Genomic DNA, 21,656 nt, shown 5'->3' on the forward strand with positions numbered 1-21,656 from the left:
GGACAGATTCCAAGAGCTCGTATGAAAACTCTTTATGGCAAGAGGTGACATCAGAGATTGAGTCTGAGTGTGGCTTCCAGAGCACAAAATAAGAGAATCCAAACAATGAAGCAGGTAAGCAGACATCCAATCGTTTGTAGTGGGGAAAATGGCACAGTAAGGGAATGAGGGGCACTGGATTTCTTAAGATTGTCAGTCTGATCACACATTACAGCCACAAAATGAAGCAAGGACAGACAAAATTACAAATCAGTTTTCCTAGAGCAGATAAAGACGTTTGTGGCTTTATGTACAAATGGGAGGTTAAGAACCCTTCAGTTAGATGACATGCATCCATTGCTCAGCGTTGGACATCACATTTTTACATCACGTTTCTGTAAAAGAATCCTTTACGTAAACTGATGCCACCTGGGAGGTTAGAAAGACGTATGGCGATTTTAATTTAGATGACTTCCTTGAGGAGTTGTTGTCAAACATTTTGGTAGTATAAATAAACTCATATTATGGGATGTCAAGTCACCATGTTGATCATTTCCACTGTGAAGTCATTTAAACGAACAGGTAAACTGCAGCAGGTACCTCAACACTGTTTTTACGGTGCGCGGATGTTTTTTACAACATTTTTACAATTTGAAATCTTTAAAGTCAACATGAAACAGCATTCACAACCTATTTTACTTCTGTAATGTGACATTTACAAATGAAACAAGATGTTCAATGATATAACAATTTTGTGCTGGACTTGATTTCGTCCATCGGGAGTTTAAATTGTGAACAGTGGCCAAACTATATGAATGTGAGTTTGAAGTGGGATTTTGTGAAGCTTGAAGGTTTTGAGAAGACTCTGAAGGTTACGTGAAGTTCACACTCAAAAGCATCTCGACATAACTTGTGGTAAGACTTTTTTCAAATCCAATGTAATTTGCCATGAATATATTTGCTGTAATCCTTGTGTTAACATTAACTGACATTAAAATGCTGTATAAACCATTGATATGCTTATTTTCTGCCCTAGGTGATGTCAGCAAAAGAGTCAGATCATATGAAAGAACATGCACACCAAGACCAGGAACGTGAATGAAGAAAGTAAATAGGGTCAGTTTTGATTTCATGTTGACTTTAACACCAGTCAAATGCAACACAGTCAAATGAAGCATTCAGGAAAAACAAAGACAGTCCCAGAGTATCAATTCTCTCATCAATTCATTGTGATGCAAACAGGTGAGTGCAGTCAAGGGACAGACGCTGTCTTTGGTATAGAACACAGACTGCCATGATGAACACATTCATTGAAATCTGACGATAGAAAAGATGCAGCGGTCAGTCACACCAGATCACTTAAATACAGCGCTTCATATTTTACAGTGGCAGGACTGGTGGTTGTTTAATGTGAATCACTGTATCTACATGTTTAAAAACGTGCTACAGTAAACAAATACATTTTGTCGGGATCACACCCCTCTGTGTGTGAACACATGGATGAAACCAACACAATAAATTAAGCTTAACCAGTGACGTACATTTAAAACGTAGAACGTAAAAACAGGTTCTACAAAAAGAGAAGTCCACAGAAATAAGCCAGCACAATTTAAAAAAAGTAAAAAAAATCCTCAAAACTCAGTATTAAGTGAGATTCGTCTCCGATTTAGTGTCTCACGACATAATTAAGTACTCACACCGAAGAAAGCAAATGAGAGGAAATGTCATCTTTTGTGAACATCTTTTGTTTCCTTTCGTTTTCATATGAAATCATTGCTTTGCAACTGAACGCATTACAGTTATCTCCCACACGACCACATGAATGTAAACACCTTATTTCTTTTCAATTGTATAACATTAATACTTTATATATAGATATGGACTTTTTATTTTACATATCGAAATTCACATCGGCACGGTTAGCTAGCATGGAAATGAAATAAGGCAAGACTCACATGACTGTGACATCAAAAATTATTAATACTGATAGTTAAGGGTGGTTGTCTCTTTTTTTATTCCTTTGTTCTCGGCAGGTTTTGGTCTTGTGTTGACGGGATTTCTTCATTGTGGCTCTGACTCTGTGCTTAGTTCCACTTCACTTTTGATGCAGTTTTGTCATCATTTGAAAAACAAAAAATCTACACTTTTAGATTAGATCGAGACATCCTTTCAGGTGAATCTCATACAGACCTGTGTAGGTCCAGGTTGTATTTAAAAATAACTTTTAAAAAATCAAATTTATGAAGAGCTTTTTTTATTAAATTGTTGCATTATTGTTATGATAATTCAATTTCTATCCAAATGTTAAACATTTTGCTTAAGGGTTTTGTGTTTTTTTTTTTCTTTTAATCTGCAAACATTAAAGAGCACTTCCTAGTGCATCATGAAAATGAATTATATATATACAGTATATTTTTAACATTTGTATATTTTGCATTGTAATGTGTGTATATGCCTTATTGAACCTAAAATGTAAAAACACTGTCATAATGCCCAAAAATAAAAAATAGGGTTTAAAGCAAAATGTAATTTAGTTCATTCTAATGACAGAACATGACCTTGACAGGTCTGTGAGATTCACCCACTTATTTATTTATTTTAGATATTCTTGAGTGTCAATGTTAAACGAGAAATACATGAACTTTTTGGTGAGGGGTTTGGAATAAAGTCTTTGGATGGTGCAGATGCAGGCGATGGCTGTCTGTTCTACCTCAGATTCTGGCTCGGGCCCAGCTTGTGTGTCTTTAAACAGACAGGAGGGAGGGGGGGGCGCATGTCCAGGCCTCAATGGAAACAGTGGGTCAACGCTGGCAAACCAGTCTACGTCTTGAAAGAGAGCCCATTCCTTTCCCTGTAATCTTAAACCCTCCAGCTTAAGTCTGAGTTTAAATTGGACCTTTCAATGGCAAGGTCAGCTGCACACAGAACAAATAACGACTGACGCTCATGAATCCGACAACACTGTAATAAATCCGCGGCCTAGAGGTCATTATAACACTTCGTTTGTCCGTTTCATTTCTTATTTAGAAATGCATCCGCCCTCGCTTTTACTCTTTACCATCCCCTCCCTTTAAAATCGTGCCAGTACAACCAGACCGCAAACCCAGTCAGTGCGAATCTCACGTATGCACGTTTCATTGTTCGAAGGCTATGTCTGGTGATGACGCTGGACTTGAGATGATGCTGGGAGCAGTGTGTGCGATGCGTTGACAGTAAAGAGTAGCGGGCGGTCCTCAGGCACGTTTGGCGTGCAGCATCTCTATAAGTAGATTGTTACAGGGCACGTCACCGTTCAGGTGCTTGTAGTACAGATATTCCTCCGCCTGCAGGCTGACAGCTCGGATCTCCGGCAACCGTAGCAGCAACTGGCCGAACTTGTCCGTCTGCTGGGGGTAGTTGCACATGACGTAGTCCAGCAGTGCAGCGTTGACCTGTTCCTGTACGCTCTCTACCAGGTGGAAGTTCTCAAGGTTCTTCACATCTGAAAAACAATAAAAGTGCAGCGTGTAATTTAGGCACCAATTGTCACAAGCACACAAAATACCCTTCATTCTGAGCCCTTTCTAAAAATCTCTAGAGACTGAAAGGGAATTCATTTTAGCAAAACGAATCTCAAGGGACCCAAAGCAGCTAAGATCCCAAATGCTGCTTTATTTTTTCATCAGCGAGCTATAACTCAAGTCTCCGACTTTTATATTTTCCTTATCTTGTCTTTAATTTATGACACGCCAACAGAAATCAAGATGTGTCCCTCACTTGTGCGGCTGCTGGATCTGCTAATGAATCCCTAGCGTGTGGCTCTATTTAATCAGGTTTGAGGGGCCACCCCATGTGATCTTTTATTTATCCCTTTGACCTGGGGTTGAATGCGAGCGTGGTCATCCCACCACAGTTCCTCCTAATGGAGACTGCTGGGCTCCATGTGCACCTCCGAACGATCTTGAAAGCACTCGGACCCACCCGGCCATATCTAATGAGCCAGCTGACACTTCTCTGCCTACTCTCTTTTTCCCTAAAAATAATCGGGACTGCCTCACCCGACTGAAAACGAGAGATGGGGAAGTGACTCTATCAGCGTGTAATGAGGTTTGTAGAACAAGCTGTGAGCGCTTCGTGGCATTGGTGAGGATGTTTGACCCCTGGGTGACACCAGCAGGCAGAATCAGGAAAGGGAAAGAGGCGGGTTTAACTCGAAAATGACCAATTACAAATCTACAGCTCTGCTGGGGTTGTTTTAACAGTGGCGAGAAAGTCAACAAACAAGACTCAGACCTGGCAGTCAGATTTACTTTGAGGGAAGTGGATTTTTAAGGTTTTTTGTTTTTATAAAAAATTAGGAGACCATTTCAGATTTCATTTAATCAGCATTTCTAGATGGATTGTGGCCATTCCAGTCCAGTGTCTGTTGAATTTCGACAAAATCAAACCTCAGGAGTGACATTAAGTCAGCCTTTAATTAAGTCAAGACTGACAGCATGACAAGACACACGAAAACTGTGATAACTGTGAGGTTATCACATAAAAATAAATATTTAATACAAATTTAAACATTTCCTAAATACATGTACAAATATGACTGTTGTATTGCTTAAAAGTGAATATGAACTTGTTTTCTTTGCAGTATTTGGGGTCTGAAAAGACACACAGCATCTTTTCTGTTATTTTGACCTGATTCTCCAGTTTTCATTTTCTGCAAATAAACGCAAATAGAAACAATATTTTTATTTGAAATGTGGAAGAAATATTGTTCGCAGAACGAAACAAAAAAGGATAATTTTACCTAAACACAGCTATAAATAATGAATTCAGAAAAACTTAAATAATTTTTTTTCAGTATCTGTATACATATTTATATATGTAATTACATGTTATATTTTAGTACAAAGTTACACAACAGTTACATGAAATAAATCAGTTGTCAATCTTTTTCATGAACCTAACTCATTGAAACCGTCTGATCTGACTTCCCACTATTACTGTAGTTAGCATGAATTAAATTCTCACTTAAGATTTCCGCGAGTGAGCTCAGATTCCTAGTCTTTCTCAGACTAATTAAAGAAAGACCATACATAAAAAGTTCAGTTTTAATTGCTAATTATTGTTCGTCTGCTTTTGAACATGAAAAACTGAAGCACTGAGATGGGTTAAAGGAGTCCACTGATCGATGACAATGGCTTGATCTTTTCCGCCCCAAGCGAACGCGGCAGGATACCAGGCGAGAATTAACGTGTTTGTTTAATTTATCCACGGCAAGATGCGCCTAATCATGCCCTGCTGACAGAGAGCGGAAAAAAGCACAAAAAAATAACGCAACAACAAAAAAATCGTACAAGCAGCACTTACGATCCAGTCAGGTTGCAGCATAGTAAGCACTCTTATTTTCTATCTCAACATTTAGCCACTGTGGGACTAATTATCAACTTTTTCTCATTTTTTATGAAACATCCTTAGTGTGCACTGGGGCTGCTATGTAGCCTGCCTCCAAACCCTTAGGTCCTGAGGAATACATTGTTCATTTGACTATAGCACTCGTACTAGACGACCTCACATACCCACTGGTAGACAACCCCCAACCCCCTCCCTTCTGATATTCTGGGATGGTTTTTAATTAGTAAGGATTCTCTAAGTGAAAAAGATCATTCCACAAGAAATGTATGCACCCCCCTTCCTAAAGCCCTCGTGAGATTCATTTTTATACTGACACGTATTCACAAATATTGTCCGTGTATGGTGTAGGCGCAGTTCATCAGCTCTCTACAGTAATGGCATATTGATTGTAATTGTTTGGTATGCACGCTGCAAATGAAGATACACAAGGGTATGGAATTTCACCTCTAATAGTTTAGTCAATGACCAATTAAATCATAACACGAAATTTGAAAGGCAAATGATGAATCCATTGACATTCCTATCTGAGTGATGTCACAATGTAATGAATGCCTTTCTTTTGTAAAGCAGGACAATTAGTTGTGCAACTGAGCAAAGCTGCCAGCATGGTATTGTGTATATTCATTACAGCTTTAGAGAAATGTTTGTTCCGAGATCTGAGATTACACCCAGGACCTTTCAAAAGGCAAACACCCTCCTTTTCGCTGTAATGATATAGTCAATCAAGCATGTCAAAATGTTATCTTTATTCATTATTAACTTCATTTTCTGCTGCACACCAATCAGAAAACAGGGCAGTGCTGTGACCGCCAATGATCTCTGGTGTAAGGTACATGCCTATTTTCTTTTAGATTCGGCCTGTGAAATGCCACACGTGGCCAATGTCCACTTGGTCAGCACTGATTATATTTACCCACGGTTCAATGTTGAGTTGAACGTCACATGTTTAGTTGGGTTAGGTAAATTACAGTAGTTTTGGAAATTTTCACCCAATCAATAAATAATTATAGACCCAATGAAGTTGACAAGCAAAATGTTCATTGTGTTTATGTATATTTTTTGATAAAAATATACAAAATACAATATCTTCATTGGTTACACTGCCATAAAATAATTGTTCACCCAAAAATGGTCCCCATTGTCTTTCCATAGTAGGAATAAAAATGACTATCGTCAATGGGGACCATTTTTGGGTGAACAATTATTTTATGGCTGTGTAACCAATGAAGATATTGTTTGAAATTGGGGGACAATTTGGGGGTTAACTATTCCTTTAAGACCATTGGAGCCAAGGTCAGAAAAATAAAATAGGCTGTAAATATGATAGTCATCATATAATTGTGATTTTATAACAAACACTTGTGCACTTTCTCAAACTTCTCATAGAAATTTTGATGTAACCATTTATGAATATATGAATATTGATTAACTTTTGTGGACTAAATGTGAAATTAGATCTTATACAGTACTGTGAACACAAAATATCTAACAAATCTATAAGATTTTTCAATCTGGTACTTTATTGATATTGTTATAGTGAATACAGCAAATGTTTGTCCAAATTCTTGCATTATGAGTGAGAAGAACTTAATCAAAGTATTTGCGGCAATAGGTATTTAAAAAACATATTTATTATTTCAATTGTGTACGATACCGCAATCAAATCACTGACACCGACCTGTTGCAGGTGGTACCACATTACAGAACGGTAGTGAAGTATAATTCTTGATATTTTGTATTTCTGGTAAAGGTTAGTTCAGCAAACTTTAAGGAGTACTCGAGCATATAAAGGGCTTTCAATGTAAAAGAAAGTAAAAAAAAACTATTTCATGGGGTCTTATAGGAGCAAAAGTGATTTGTCCAAGCAAACCTACATACTTACATAGATTACTATACACTTTTTTTCCTCCTCTCTTGTTTTACTTTCTAATAATATTGCATATAAATGACTTCAACTCATTACTTTTTTCTCCAAGGTTTGGTCCTCCTAAGGCATAGAAAAGCCAGAAGGGATGTGAGGGTTCAGTCCGCTCGTCCCCGGTCAACTCCTATCGCTATGAAAGAGAATTAAACAGGACTGGTACGGTTGGGGATATATTAAGTCAAATGTGAGCCCGTCGTTGCGGTGCTAAGCAGGTAGAAGACACGTCCTGGTCGCCCAAGGATGCTTTTGACACCGCGCACTTAAAACGCCTTAGGTGTGATGAAATAAACACAAGCCGAGGCAAACGGTTCTTGTTACAAATGCTAGCTGAAAGGCACTCTGCCTGTTTGAAAGGTGAAGGGAAATATATTTACATCTGCTTAGTTTTTGGCGCAATCTCAGTCGAGAGATGGCAGGTTTGAGCCATGGGCTGAACCGACGATAATGATCTGTGCCTAAACTGTCTTAAAGTACTGTACGCACAAGCGGCGTACGATGGGTAAAAATGGTTTACTGTATTTAAAGCGTCAGTCCTTTAAAAAACATAAACATGCACTTAGGTTAACTATCAAACGTCTATTGGAGAATGAAATATGATGTAGCGGAGATATCGCTAGTAATGTTAAAAAACATTTCATTTGATCCATGCCACATTTATTTATTTAGCTGTTATGGATCATTTCTGCAAAAAGTTTCCCTCTCAGTTTGAGAATTCGCCGGAAGACCTTAATTTGGTGATGGACAGCCGTAGTATATTCATCCTTATCTTCTCACGGTCAACTCAGTGCATTCTTTCCGAATCCTTATTTTTGCATTCAACACACTTCCTCGCCTGTTGATTACATGCACAGGAATGAGGGGGGCGAGTGGAGCTCTTCTTGTTTATAATAAAATGACAGAAAATCATTGAGGGGTCAAGTATCGCCCCAAAACTCTACCTGCAGTCTTGAATCTGCTCACCGTGGAAACCACACACCTAATGAGGTCATTAAAGCCAAGCTCCCATCAATATCTCTCTTTTTTTCACTCCAGCCCTTTTTGACAAATTTGAATTAATAATTCAGCAGAGCCTGGGGATGTATATTTTCTGAGTGAAGGACAGTTAACCCATAGCATGATTTTTCCTCCTCTTTCGTATCACAGATGTGTAGTTTCACACTTTTCATTTAGACTTTTAGAATGTCTTGTGTTCTTATTTGACAATTGTGGTGTTGCTTTTTTCGTTGTTGCACAGGGGATTTTACGGAGTCACCTTTGTCTCAGGTAATTCTTCTAAAATGAGAAATAGATGCAAATTAAACGAATTTAAAGCGGTCATATGACACGGCTAAAACGAATATTATCGGTTGTTTTAGATGTAATGCAATGTGTATACTCGATTTAAGGTTTAAAAACTCTGTATTTTTCACATACTGTGCATGTTTGTATCTCCTCTTTGCCGCACAGATTTTTAACAAAGCTCATGGCTCTGAAAAGCGAGGTGTGCTATGATTGGCCAGTTAACCACTAGTTACTCACTACTAGTGCGTAGTGATTGGTCGAATACTGCAAGCGTGTGACGGAAATATAACGCCTCTTACCATTGGTTCTGACAGGTTTTCCCACCTTACTTGCGTATACATTTGGGTGGTCTTAGTCAAATCATACCACGAACTGATGTAGATTTGTGGGGGTGTGGTTACACGAGGGGTTTCAGGCAGGTCTGGGTGAGCATTCTCTTTTAGATAGAATGCATCTTTTGTTCCCACACTTTCATTTGTGCAATTTTACATGTCTAATACATGCATGGGCAACTTATAACACACCAAAGACACAGAAAAACACGTGTTCACGCCAATTTAATGGATTAGAAGTATAAAGCTATAAAATGAGATTGATAATGACTGTTAGAGTAATAATGACTGAAATATCTAAACATTCAATGCAGACTTGAGATCTCTTCTGAAATTCTAGTGGACACAAGAATGATATTAAAAGAGATACAGTATTAAACCGTGAAGAAATTAGATATTCAAGAGTTCTCATCTGTGATTTTACTGCTCATGGGCAAGTAACATTTCATGTGTTGACTGAAACAGCAGGTGTACGCTTGTACATTATTTCTTCATATTTTCTTACATACTGAAGTTACTCCGATGTGATGATATTCTCATTTAATACATTCTGCCACATTAAAAGCTGCAATATTTTCCTTCAGGGTAATGTTACATGATGTGTTTGTAAGCTTCCTGTCAAAGCTAAGCTCATTTGTGGAGTTTTGGCTTAACTACTAAAAAGCTAGATAAGTGAATAAATAACATAAGATGTGATCGATTTAGAGATATATTACATTCATATATTCAGTTATTAATATATGACTGAATGACAGAACCATAAAGCTACCACTAGCTCCAAACATTAAAATAACCAGGAACAAACAACACCCCACTCCGCCACACTTCCCAGCATTCCCACTGTTGACAGACAGCACGCAACCGTCCCTTGCCTCTCACTCACACCACAAGTTCTCCTACTCCCCCTTAATGAAACCCCCCCCCCTTTAGGGACAAGACGGCCGATGTTTAGATTCATTCTTATTTCTATATTTGACCCTGAAGTGTGACGCCCATGTCGTGTCTAGTTCCTCACACTTGCAGTGGCGATGCAGGTTACGTTTCGGCAAGAATGAAGATGGAGTGTTTTTTCCAACGGCAAGCCAGTTCAGGCATTCCAGGGCTTTGTTGCTTTAAATACAATGAGAGCAGAGGAAGGAGAGGTGGATGAAAAGGGGAACGAGAGACAAGAGCTGCAGCACCTGTCGGCTCATTTGTGCCGTCACGTTTAATGGCCGGCTCTGGTTACACAGGCCTGTTTTTAGGGTTGAAATGGCATAGTTGCCCCGCTTCTGCCGTGCGGACGAGCCCTTGAGTCCCTGTGATATTGCTGATTTATTGTTTCATATCAAACATGGAGTGATAAAAATATATAATACAATATTTATGAAGTTATATACAACTAATAATGTATTCTTAATACAGTTTATACTTTATAATTAGTTGTATGTGTGCTTTGTCATAATTATTATTAGAGTTGCACCGATACAAAATTTCTCCACCGATACGATAGCCGATTATTAAGAGTGATGTCAATACAGATATTGATAGTTTGGTGGTTATATTAACTCGCATTAACTAAATTCTTAAGATTAAATTAATTCTGAAAAATAAAGTTTAAATATGTTTAAACTTTCTGAATGTTATTGATTCATATAATGACTATTAATATTAAACATCAAACTGGTGATGTTTCTTAACTTTTTTTATATACAGAGCACAAACTCATAACATGCTCCTGTCCTCTTTTGATTGACAGGATATATCACCAGGATCATCAGCTTTTTTTAAACTATCGGCCGATAGGGTGAAAATTACCTAAATCGATTGAAAAATTACCTTATCGATTGACAGCACTACATTATATATTCAGGTTGCAAGTAGTAGCTTTGTGTGTGCGTGTGTGCGTCTGCGTGTGTGTTCGTGCGGGTGTGTGTGTGTGTTCATGTTTGTATATCCCGGTGGGGACCTAAACCTGAATGCACACCAACTCATGGGGACTCATGTCACCGTGGGGACCAAAATTGAGGTCCCCATGGGCACAAAATCTTATAAATTGTACAGAACGATATTTTTTAAAAATCTAAAAATGCAAAAAGTTTTCTATGATCTTTAGGTTTAGGGGTTGGGGATAAAATATACAGTTTGTACAGTATAAAAAACATTACGCCTATGGACTGTCCCCACGGAGATAATAAACCAGACGTGTGTGTGTGTGTGTGTGTGTGTGTGTACAGTGTATACTATGTATCCACCTTATGCATTTCAAAAAATTTTTTTTCAAAATCTGTTCAGTTTGTAACGAAATAAACACATCCATACATATGTACATACTTGTATATAAACAGACAGAAGAAGCTAGTTATACAACACTATTTGTAGGCGAACGCTGTGACCAGAGTACCCATGGGGACTGAGCGATGGGGCCGTTTTCTTTCTGGTATGACCGGGTCACTTTTATAGATGTCTGCGGTACAGAAATCTTTCTCTGGGATCGATTGAAAAATGACAAGCTGGGACGAGGGGGAGTTTATGTTGGCTTGTGTAACTCCCTTATCTGTGTTTGTGTGCAATGTTTAAATAAGACCTGGCGGCTCTATGATCAATAGAAACATCCTACCACGGCTCGCGTTTTCTCAGCCGGATTAGCTGGGCAGTCACTCACCAGAGAAAGGTCCTGGGCTAGTCTTTTTGTACGAGACAACATAATGCCTTAATTGTAAGAAAATAAGGTGGATGTGATGCACACATGGCGCAATATTAGCATCGTAACTACCATGTACAAGCTACCTTTATACACCTCAGGTCACGTAGAGTCAAAAAAGACGGAAACATTCTCTGATATGCACAGACAGCAACAACAAGGCCTTTTTACAATGCGTAAAAAACGCAAAGCGTGGCTGTGCTGAGAGGGAATAATGAACTTCAGCCCATTGATTGGAAAAACAAAGCCTGTATATGTTTGTCCCGGCAGGACCGCAAGTCTCATAAATCTTTAAGAGTGATCTGTTTTTGCCGTGGCTCATGTTTAGCTCTTCCCCTTCAAATGCATCCCTTTCGATTCATGTGATAGACAGAAAGAGCAAGCTATTATTATTTTATACTCTGCTAACTCATTATACTTTGAAATGCACGTCGCGTAACATTCATATCGCCGAACGTCTCGAGAAAGAAATGAAATGCAAAATTCCGGCACATTAAGGATATTGATAGTTGTTCGCGGTGAATCTTGGAACATTGCTGAGCAGATTTCATCAAAATGGCACCCGAGCGCTCCGTTGTGGGGCAACTATCTGCAAAACCAGGCAGAAAGAAGCCGGAGCTCTTATGATTGATATTTCCAGTGCAGATATCACTTAGGAAACACCTGACATGAGCGGGGCATGTTCCGGGCCCGGCCTGCCTGCTAAGTACTGGAGCTTGGGCCAGCCAGCGTGTTATGCAGCCAGTAATAAAAGTTGGTCATTGATTTTCTGTAGTTGCTTGTAACAGTTAATGTTGATACATCAATAGCTAAAGGAAAGCACAAGGTTTAATAGCAGGCTGAGAATGTGGAAATATGGGCGGCGTGGGTGTTAAATCACAGAATCTATCCCCCAGATCGATAAGACAGTTACAGCAAGTGTCCCTCTGCTTTCCTAATGTTTTATAATAAACTGACAGCTTGTAATAAGGCTCTGGCAGAAGCAGAGGAAGTGAGGAATCCGATGGGACGCGGGCGAGAGAAAGAGAACAAGCACGTATAGCTCACTGTATTCTCAATCACTTCATCCCGGCCTTTTGTCAAAGGAGAAGCTGGCCGTTCTATAGTGTACTTCCTACTGATAGTTACAAGAAAGTTGGAAAAACGTTTTTCTGCGAGGGTGGAGGTTGAACTTTCACAAACGTGTCAGGGACACGACATCCACCTGAGATGGGATTTTAGTTCTAGATGTAGCAAACTTTCGAATTGTTTGATGTTTTGAAGATAGTGTCCACGGTCTACACAGAGACATTCAACCAGAGAATTTTGCTGGAATTTTCACAGATGTCTGCAGAGTTTGAATTTCATGCATACAGTATTTCCAGCTTCCTTTATTATGAAATATTACAACTAATTTAACTATGCTTTTTTGTCTGTCATTAATAACATTGCACATTTTCTCAAAATATTAGTTTTACCCCTTACAAAACAAAAACACATTTAAAAAATATAATGCGATATTTTAAATATTGAAATATTACCAATTTAATCTTATATAATTCATTTTCAAATATCACCACTGTCTTTCCGAAACCCTCCGATGTAATGTAATATAATAATAGCTTGCTCTTTTTTACTTTATTTAAATGATTAAATACAGTTTTGTCAAAATTGACAACACTTTATATTGGTTAGATATTTGCAAAAACCCAGTGACAAACATAAAGGGTGACTAATATTAACGATTAATGTAAAAAAAATCATGAAATGTTGAGATACAAGGTCTCAGAAGCAGCGATATATTTAAATGATTTAATGGTTGACTTTTAATGTACAGTATTTTCTTTGCGTAAACTCCCGCTAAACTAGGACCGGGTTGAGCACATCACAGCAAACCCCAAATATAGCCAATCTTGCTATTATCAGAGGTAAATCCATACATTCAGATTCCCTATGACTTGTCCACATTACTTATCTAAAACGTTTGTAGACACTCAGATAACCGCACTAATGACTAATGACTAACAATCACCAATCACACAAAGCTGTTTGCGATTTAAAGCTAATCATAAAGTAATGCCTAGTAACAGATAAAGAACAAAAAGAGGGAGAAACCGAAGAGACACAACACACGAGCCGAGTGTCGAAATCAAAGCGGAACGGTCGGAATCCGGCAAACTCAGCGAACGCACGACAGACGTCTACTAGTTGTAAAGGTAAAGTGCGGCTGATTCTTTCACCCCCTTTTAAAAGCTCCGTGCAGGCAGATATCAGCAGCTTTTAAAGCCTGATAAAGTCTGAAAGCCTTTTAAGGTCCCTAATGAGGGTCCCGTTTCAAAGATGCGCAAGAAGAGATGCTTTTGAATTCTGTCTTGTGCAATCGAAAGAAATAACCTTTAAATATTAGGGTCACTGCACCAGCCCACTTCCTCCTCTGCTCCAGATTTGTAAAATATCGGAGCACTCAGGATTGATTGGAAGGTTTTTCACCTTCGAGAGAAATCTAAATGAGCGCGCTTTATGACATCGGCGAATGGGAAAGGTTTAAAATGCGATGCGCTGAGTGGTCAGATCGGGAAAGCTCCGAAGCACGTTGTCACAAATCACTGAAAATAAATGTTTGCATCTCCGCTGTCAATGTTTTTGTCTGTATAAGCACGCGTGTGGTGTTTTAAAGGCTGGCTGCACACATACACACGTGCGGTTGTTTTATACTTGTATTGATTAGGCCCCGAGCTTCGCATCTTCCAGATGACTTACAGCCCGTCAGTACCAAACTGCTTGGCTCACAAGAAAGACCTGCCCCTATTATCTTGCATTTAATTAAGACGTTGCTGCAGTTTTATGCACCATTATTTGGCCCCAGCCAGCGGTCTCCGAGGCGTAAATATCGAACCGTCCCAGGCCTGGAATGTTAATCAATCCCAACCGACTTCCAAATTATTTGGTCTGTTTCAGGAAACGAATATTTGCACCTGTTATGAGCCTTTGCACGTGCATTACCGATCTCGGCTCTCTTTGCACAAGGGTAGACGTATCGATTTAGATCAAGGAAACAAGACAGGCCAGCTTAATTAGAGCCTACCTATGTGGGAACATCATTTTTTGCTTCTTTTAAGAGAGAGAAAAGATGGAAATGACTTTATTTGTGAATGCATGCCATGATTTTATGATGTGGTCTTCAGAGGTGTTTGGAAGAGCTCTCCAGCTGAGCCTAAAGGGACTTGGCCATCAAAAGAGCTTGATAGATTTGTTGGTTGTCTAGAGTGCTAAACATGTTCTACTGTATATTGATTTGTTCATCTCATGCTTCATACACTTACCCTTTACAATGACATTAAATTTGAATCTAATGATTAAAACATTTGATTCACAGTGGTCGTCGAATTTTAAGTAGGACCACATTTTGTAATACACAATACAAAATTTACAATTACATAATATTGTTCTCAAGTACTTGAGTTTGCCTGGCATTTACAAGAAATGAAATATTAATGCTTGCATTAACTCTGAATTTAAATGAAAATTAATTAAAAAATGTTCAATTTGCTTTGCGAATATCAGTTGCATTTCTCTTAAACGTCTTTGGCAGCACAGACAAGTCTGCCAGACTCCTGAGATGAATGCCGCTATTTCGGTCTAAACTGCCGTGGCGATCCTCCGCACCCCCTCTACTCATCTAAAACATTGTTCACCCTTCACCTCCTCTAGTGCTGTTGAAGAAATCAATGCTCTGGCCGTAATTATTTAACCATTGATAAAGCCTTCAACTCCGGCCAGATCCACAGCATCTATTCAACTTGGAGACTGACAGCGGGGAAGATAGAGACGCTTTGGCCGGCGAAAAAGCATGAGAGGTGATTGTCCGACTGCGATTGGTCCTCTCGACAAGCCGGAGGAATGGAAGAGACAAGTGACTGCTCTCAGGTCAAATCGTGTCCATCTTCCTCTTTATCGACACTTGGCTTTATAAAGAGCCCCTGTGTGCTCGCCGACAGTGACGAATTGCAACGTTTGGGAGTGCTGATAGAGAATTTAGAGCAGTGGGGAGTGGAAGCGGGGTAAAAGTGACTTTGATTTCCTTTAAAAGGCTTCATTTGTAAACGTGGTAATCCTGGCTTGATGTCATGAGGTCAGACAAATGTATATGTGTGGCCTTGGACTTACCAGCACATTTACCTGCTAACTGAATCTGTTGTGGGCTTTGTTCGAATTATGCTGCCTCTATGTCTCTCAAAGACATTTTTAATCTCTAATCTTAGTTCTTTCAGTCTCTTCAGACTTGGCACACAGAATGGGTAGGGAGGCTAGCACGGGGCAGTGCCGGGGGCGATACGCTCCCTTCTGGGAAGGTACTTTTTATTATGGATTATGTTTCCGCCAAATTATTTACACCAATGCTCCATAGAACCACAAAAAAACCTCCACCACGCAAACCTGATCAACATAAACTTTGCAAGGCTGGGAGATGTAGGGTTAGCGTGGCAGGAATTTCATGTGTGCTCAGATCTGGTCTTCGGTGATTTGTAGGTTAGATGAGAGGAATCTTCTCAAGGTGAGGCTAAAGAACCGGCGTAGACACTCAAAACATGTAGTTCAGGGACACGGCCAATAGATACATCAGGATTCAAAGCGTACGCTTCCTATACACATCATATTCTGTCTCTTCTCCTTTTGTAACCGGAACCACAAGGCGGAACAATCGCGACTGATATGATGATTATGTCGATGTGGACGGTGGGCATTAATATTCCAGAATGGTCCCAAACAGACGGCTGGTCTTTTTCTCTCATGTTGTAGACTTGGGTCTTTTGTGAATTAGCTGCTGGAACTGCCTTGACCTGAGTGGCTTTATTGGTTTGTGATTGTTAGCCGTGGAACATCTGATCTCTTGTAATGCTAGCAGACTAGCAGAAGTAAAACAGTGATGCCTTAAAGGTTATTCACAGACGCAAAACAGGATGTGCTCATCCAATTCAGCTATTAACTCACTAGAAGCAAAGAACCTGATGTTATGAACTCAAACTTTGTAACTGTATTAAACAAATACAGTATGAAAAAGAAGTTTTGACAGGATGCAAGTTTGTTAAATTTCCATGTAAGCCAACGAGATGTTTCATTATACTGCAATTTGATTGAAATAAATAAACTAAGAATAAATGATAAACTACGCCAAGCATAATTTGAACTGTTTCTTTAACAATATACCACATTTGGGTTTGTCTGAGTGTGGTTGTTGAGGCTTTTTGCTGTCTTCTACCATGTGGTTACCAGTTGGTTTTGGAAAAATAAGGGTAGTCTAAGGTCAGTCCAAAAACTGACTTTACCCTAGCGTCAGGTAGGGGAGGGTGTCTGCATGAGATGGTGGCTTTCATAATGATGTTCTTATCATACAAACAGTACCGTCTTCTGGCTTATCCCAAGGTCCCTTAAGAACCTTGGGAGCGAGCAAGTGAGATTTGGACGATGTGCAAAGGCCATAGCCCACGTCTCTACCCCTCCGTCTGAACTCACCCAAGCTGAACAGCACCAGGAACTTGAGGCAGACGAATTCCCTCTGGTCCAGCTGGAGGGAACGTAGTTTGCTCACCAGCTCCTGCGCATGACTCAGGAGGTTGTTGAGTGTGGCCCCGGCTTGGGAGGCAATTAGGGCGTAATCCACCTGAAAGAAAGGGGTGAGAGTGTTCACACACAAAGTTATTATTGACCGCATCATAGAGTAGTAGATCAATGCAGAATCTCAGTTTACAAACTTACTATGAAACTTCAACTACGGCTGTCACAATATCAGTTTTTCGAGACACGAGTATCGCGGCCAAATAAGCGGACAATATCGTGATATCTATTGAAATGTTTTTAATACATGTTTTATTATATAAATCATTTCTTTTGTGTTTTCTCTCGTTTTTATCCATTGAATCACACTCAAAATATGAGTGTAGTAAGGTAGAGAGAGATTGTAACCATTGTGGTAGCTAAATTATTTACAATATTATCATATGTAGAATTAACACAATATCGAACAATTTAATATCATGGTTATTGTGAAAACCGGAATACTGTGACACCCCTAACTTCAACACATAGACAAACAGGCTAAACGGGCCTAGGACATTTACCTTCATTCAGCCCTATTTAAATATTTTTGCACATAAATTTTATTTTATTTTACTTTACTTTTTATTTTATTATTAATATATTGAGTTTAGTTTTATTTTATTTTTTGGGCCACTTTAAAACCTATGTGAAAGATTGTTTTATGCTGTCTGTGTGCTTCTACGCAAGGTTGATGAGTTTTTTGAATTTGAAAAGGTTTGTCTGTGCATCCATAACTGTGCCAAAAACTGTATGCAGGCTAGTTAAAAAAAATCTTGTGTAAACACTTTCTCCATCAGGCTTCAACTGTCTCCCAGGTTGTTCATTGAAAATTCTTTCTTGAATAAAAGTCACTCTAATTCAAAAGTTCAGCCAAACTGGAGTCAGACAGCATCTGCCACCACCATTCTAGTTTTTGAGCGTGAAAGTAAGCATATAACCAGGTCTGGCAGCTCTGAACTTCATACACCATCTTCACTCTCTCTCTCTATATTCCCAGCGTAGATAAGCTCCTCTCCGCACAGCAGGGATAGAACTCCAAACTGATCCTGAATGATAATTAGCATCAGACCGAACATGGAAGAGCTGCACGTTTCTCCATCCCAGGTGCCCAGACCCTCTGACCACAGCGCCCCGCGCCAGTCGAAGGGGGTGGGGGAAGAAGAGGCATGAGTGAGCGGGGGCCCCGGAGGTCCCTCAGGCTACCGGGCCGAACCCTGCGCGGGACCCCCGTGGCTCTCTCCTCCCCTTTCAGGTGCACTTAATATCTGCAGAAGCAGCAAATCTGTCTTGCAGGCAAGTCCTTAGCTGCCACTCACTATAAGCAGGCCATATTAAATTTTTATATTTATTGACAATTCATTACCATAATTGACTGCGCCGGGGTTTCTGGAGGAAGGTAGACGACGGGCCTCCTAATTGCAAGGAGAACTCCCTCCGAGCTGGATTTGCAATTAAAAACATGGGCGGATTGGAATTTATTTATTGTGTAAATATGATGAGTGGAATTTTTTTAAATCCTGGCTGGAGAATTCACGCATCTCTCCGGCTGCGTTTGTGGATCTCCTCGAAGCCGATAGGAGACACGGAAGCTACTGAAGTTGTCAATTAATTTAGATTAATAATCTGACCACGTGCCCAATGCAGTTACATTAAAGTAAAAAGAAAGAAAAATGGGAAGAAAAATGATATCCAAATTATTTAAATATTTAAATATGTAAAAATTAAAAATATTTAAATATTAAATATAAATATTTGTTATTGCAAATGTTCACAGCTATTGTTTTTTTTTCTATTGAACAATTTTACAGATTAACATGGCAATGATTTATGCTTATTGTGTTCATTAGAGTTTTAACAGGGTGTAATGTTTTTGTCCATCTTTGTGTAATGAGCAAATCAGCAAACATCGGTCTGTAGTGACGTTCTGTAATTCAGTCTGACACGACAGAGATCAGTAGAGGTTTGATCTTAACAAAAGACTAAAGCTCACTGTGAATCTGATTATGATTATTCAGATTCTTCTGACGGCCTAAGACTGAGACATAGACAGACAGCAGGGGGACATGTGTCTCTGTGACATATTGGACAGCCGCCCATGCAGTGTCATGTATCGCAACATTTCTCCACTGATCCCCCGCAGTGCTTTGCTGCCATATCAACTCTGGGGAGAAACAATGACACGTGTTCTCAAACAAGACGAGAATGCATGAGGTGGACCATTTAGGGAGTGACACTGCTAACTTAACTGCTATTTTTAGGAGCATTAGTAGTTCACTAATAGTTAACCTACAGCTCTTATATTGTTGGATTTATTGTGAAATTATTCATAATGAATTTTCATTTTGTGCCAAAAATGGCCACATTGTTAAATGAAATGATCCTATAATTAAATTGTATTATTATTATTAGTCTAAATATTCTAAGTAGTTAAATTACTACTTTCTTTTCAAAACAATAGCTTGACTTTATTTGAACTAATATTATTATTATTTGTAGCTTCCTAGAGCACCCATTAAACTCGAAAGCATTTTAAAGTTCCTTTGAATAATCCTATTTGTTTAGTAGTTGGCAGAGCGTTTGTTTGTTGTGTACAGTGTTTGTTCATGTGCGAGTGTGTCGTGTGGTCAGGCTGTCGGTACTCCGCTCTGGAATAATAGGATGTAATGAACTGAGTCTTTGCTTTCTCTTCCCCAAAGGCTTTTTTCCTGCACCAGCTGTTCATTAGGCAAAATATGCAAACAAGGTCTGGCCCTCCTCTGCCCCGCCCCCAATCCTCCGCCAGACCTCTATAATCAAACAGAGATGTGCTACACAGAGCAGACACGATCCAGACCACACAATCCTAGATACACAGTAAACTCACGCAAATGTCAACATATGGTACCTGACATACCTATGAGTTGAAAAGTTTTACTGCTTATGACCTATTTAAATAGACTTAAAATAGTCGGTTATGGTTCTTTTAAGTGGCCACTGATCTGAGATGTTTTTCCACAAATAAAAAAAATGTACATTAAAAACCCGGCTAAAAATTCAACATAAAATCGATTTTTGGTCTAAAGTATAGAACTATAAAGTCAAATATGGATAGAAAAGTTCAGATTACTTGAGAGTTTTATGGGATATGTTTAAAGGTCATTTGTAATGTAGACTTTGATATCTTGGCAATTCTGAGCTCAGTTTAAGACATTAAGATCACTGTTAAAACTCTTTGGAGAAAAAAATACCTGGGGCTTTCTTTAAAGAGAAACATCTAAATTAAAACCATCTAGCCAAAGACTCAGTTTGTTCTCCAATTAATCTGCCAAGAGAAAAAATATAGATTCCCAATTGACAATGTGAATATAAAAGTGTTGAAGTGGTGATTTTTTTGTTCTTTTTTCTGTGACAGTAAAACAGACGATACGACGTGTGAAACGTAAAATGTTGCAGTCCAGATTCAAAATTTTCTGTCATGTTCGCACGTAACGCTGTTTAATCTACCGTCCTTCGATTACAATAAGCCAAAAATGTTGGCATTCACTTGCACGAGTCTCAATGTTCGAGCTGTCACTACATTTGGAGATCAATTCGTTGCGAGTAGGAAAGGGAGGAGAGAAAACACAGAATTAAAAATTAAACTCTTGTCTTGCTGACAGGCGGACAAAAGCATATTTATTTATAAGCAGTTTACAACATTTTGGGGATGCGTGCATGTGTGTGTGTTTATGCGGCACAGTCGAAGACAGAATTAAAGGTCCTCGTGTGCGGAGAGCTTCAGCAGAGCCCTAGGCGTCCGTCCAGCGCTGTTCCTCAGAGACAAGTGAGGTAAATCATACATATCTTCTGCCTTCCCTGCATCTGCATCTCTCTCTGTCTCCCGCTCTCTTATCCCTTCACCACTTTGACTCGTGCATGCTTAACCAACCATTTTATTTATTCGCTCACCACGCGCTTGATGAGAAGTACACAATTGATTATTCTGACCACATTAGTTTATATCTAAGCGTAATCTATTTTTAATGGAGTGGCTGGGGCAGTCGATAGCACTTTAAGGGTTGTTGATCCACGCTGGCAAAGGCCTGATGAGATCTGTGGGGAGGGTCTCGATGAGTAGATGTAGCAAACACTCACCTGTTGCCCCGTGACGAGGAGGATGGAGCCGTCTTTGGCGTGCATCACCTGCCGGAAAACGTGGTCTAGAATGAGAAGTTCGCTCCAGCAGTTTTGGAGGAGCTTCATTTGGTCGTCAACCTGAAGAAAGGGCGAGACGAGCAAAATATGTATGATGAGTGTAGACGTTTGTTTGACTTGTTTGTTGTTACCAACCCCTCCTACATTTCCACAATCAGTACCTGATGCATTAATACGACTATTTATATTTTCTACTATACAGTAAGGTTAGAGAGATTCCAGTGCCTGTATGTAAGATTAGTATTGTATTGAGTTCAGAGGCTGTCATATGTGGATCAACTCACTTTGTTGTGTATTTTCAACAGTTTCAATATGAAAA

At 39.3% G+C, this 21,656-nt stretch overlaps 1 protein-coding gene across 1 annotated transcript in view; it reads right to left on the reverse strand.

The window, feature by feature from the left end:
* Positions 1-8: 8 nt before the first annotated feature.
* Positions 9-21,656, reverse strand: part of nr5a2 (nuclear receptor subfamily 5, group A, member 2) — a 48,060-nt gene continuing 26,412 nt past the window's right edge. The window contains exons 6-8 of the mRNA XM_057325652.1: positions 21,278-21,397; positions 17,081-17,228; positions 9-3,460 (exon numbers count right to left, since the gene is read on the reverse strand). Coding sequence (XP_057181635.1) covers positions 3,213-3,460; positions 17,081-17,228; positions 21,278-21,397 — 516 coding nt within the window. The 3' untranslated portion in view covers positions 9-3,212. The remainder of the gene's footprint in view (positions 3,461-17,080; positions 17,229-21,277; positions 21,398-21,656) is intronic.

The sequence above is a fragment of the Triplophysa rosa genome, linkage group LG25, assembly GCF_024868665.1.
Source record: "Triplophysa rosa linkage group LG25, Trosa_1v2, whole genome shotgun sequence".
NCBI lineage: Eukaryota > Metazoa > Chordata > Actinopteri > Cypriniformes > Nemacheilidae > Triplophysa > Triplophysa rosa.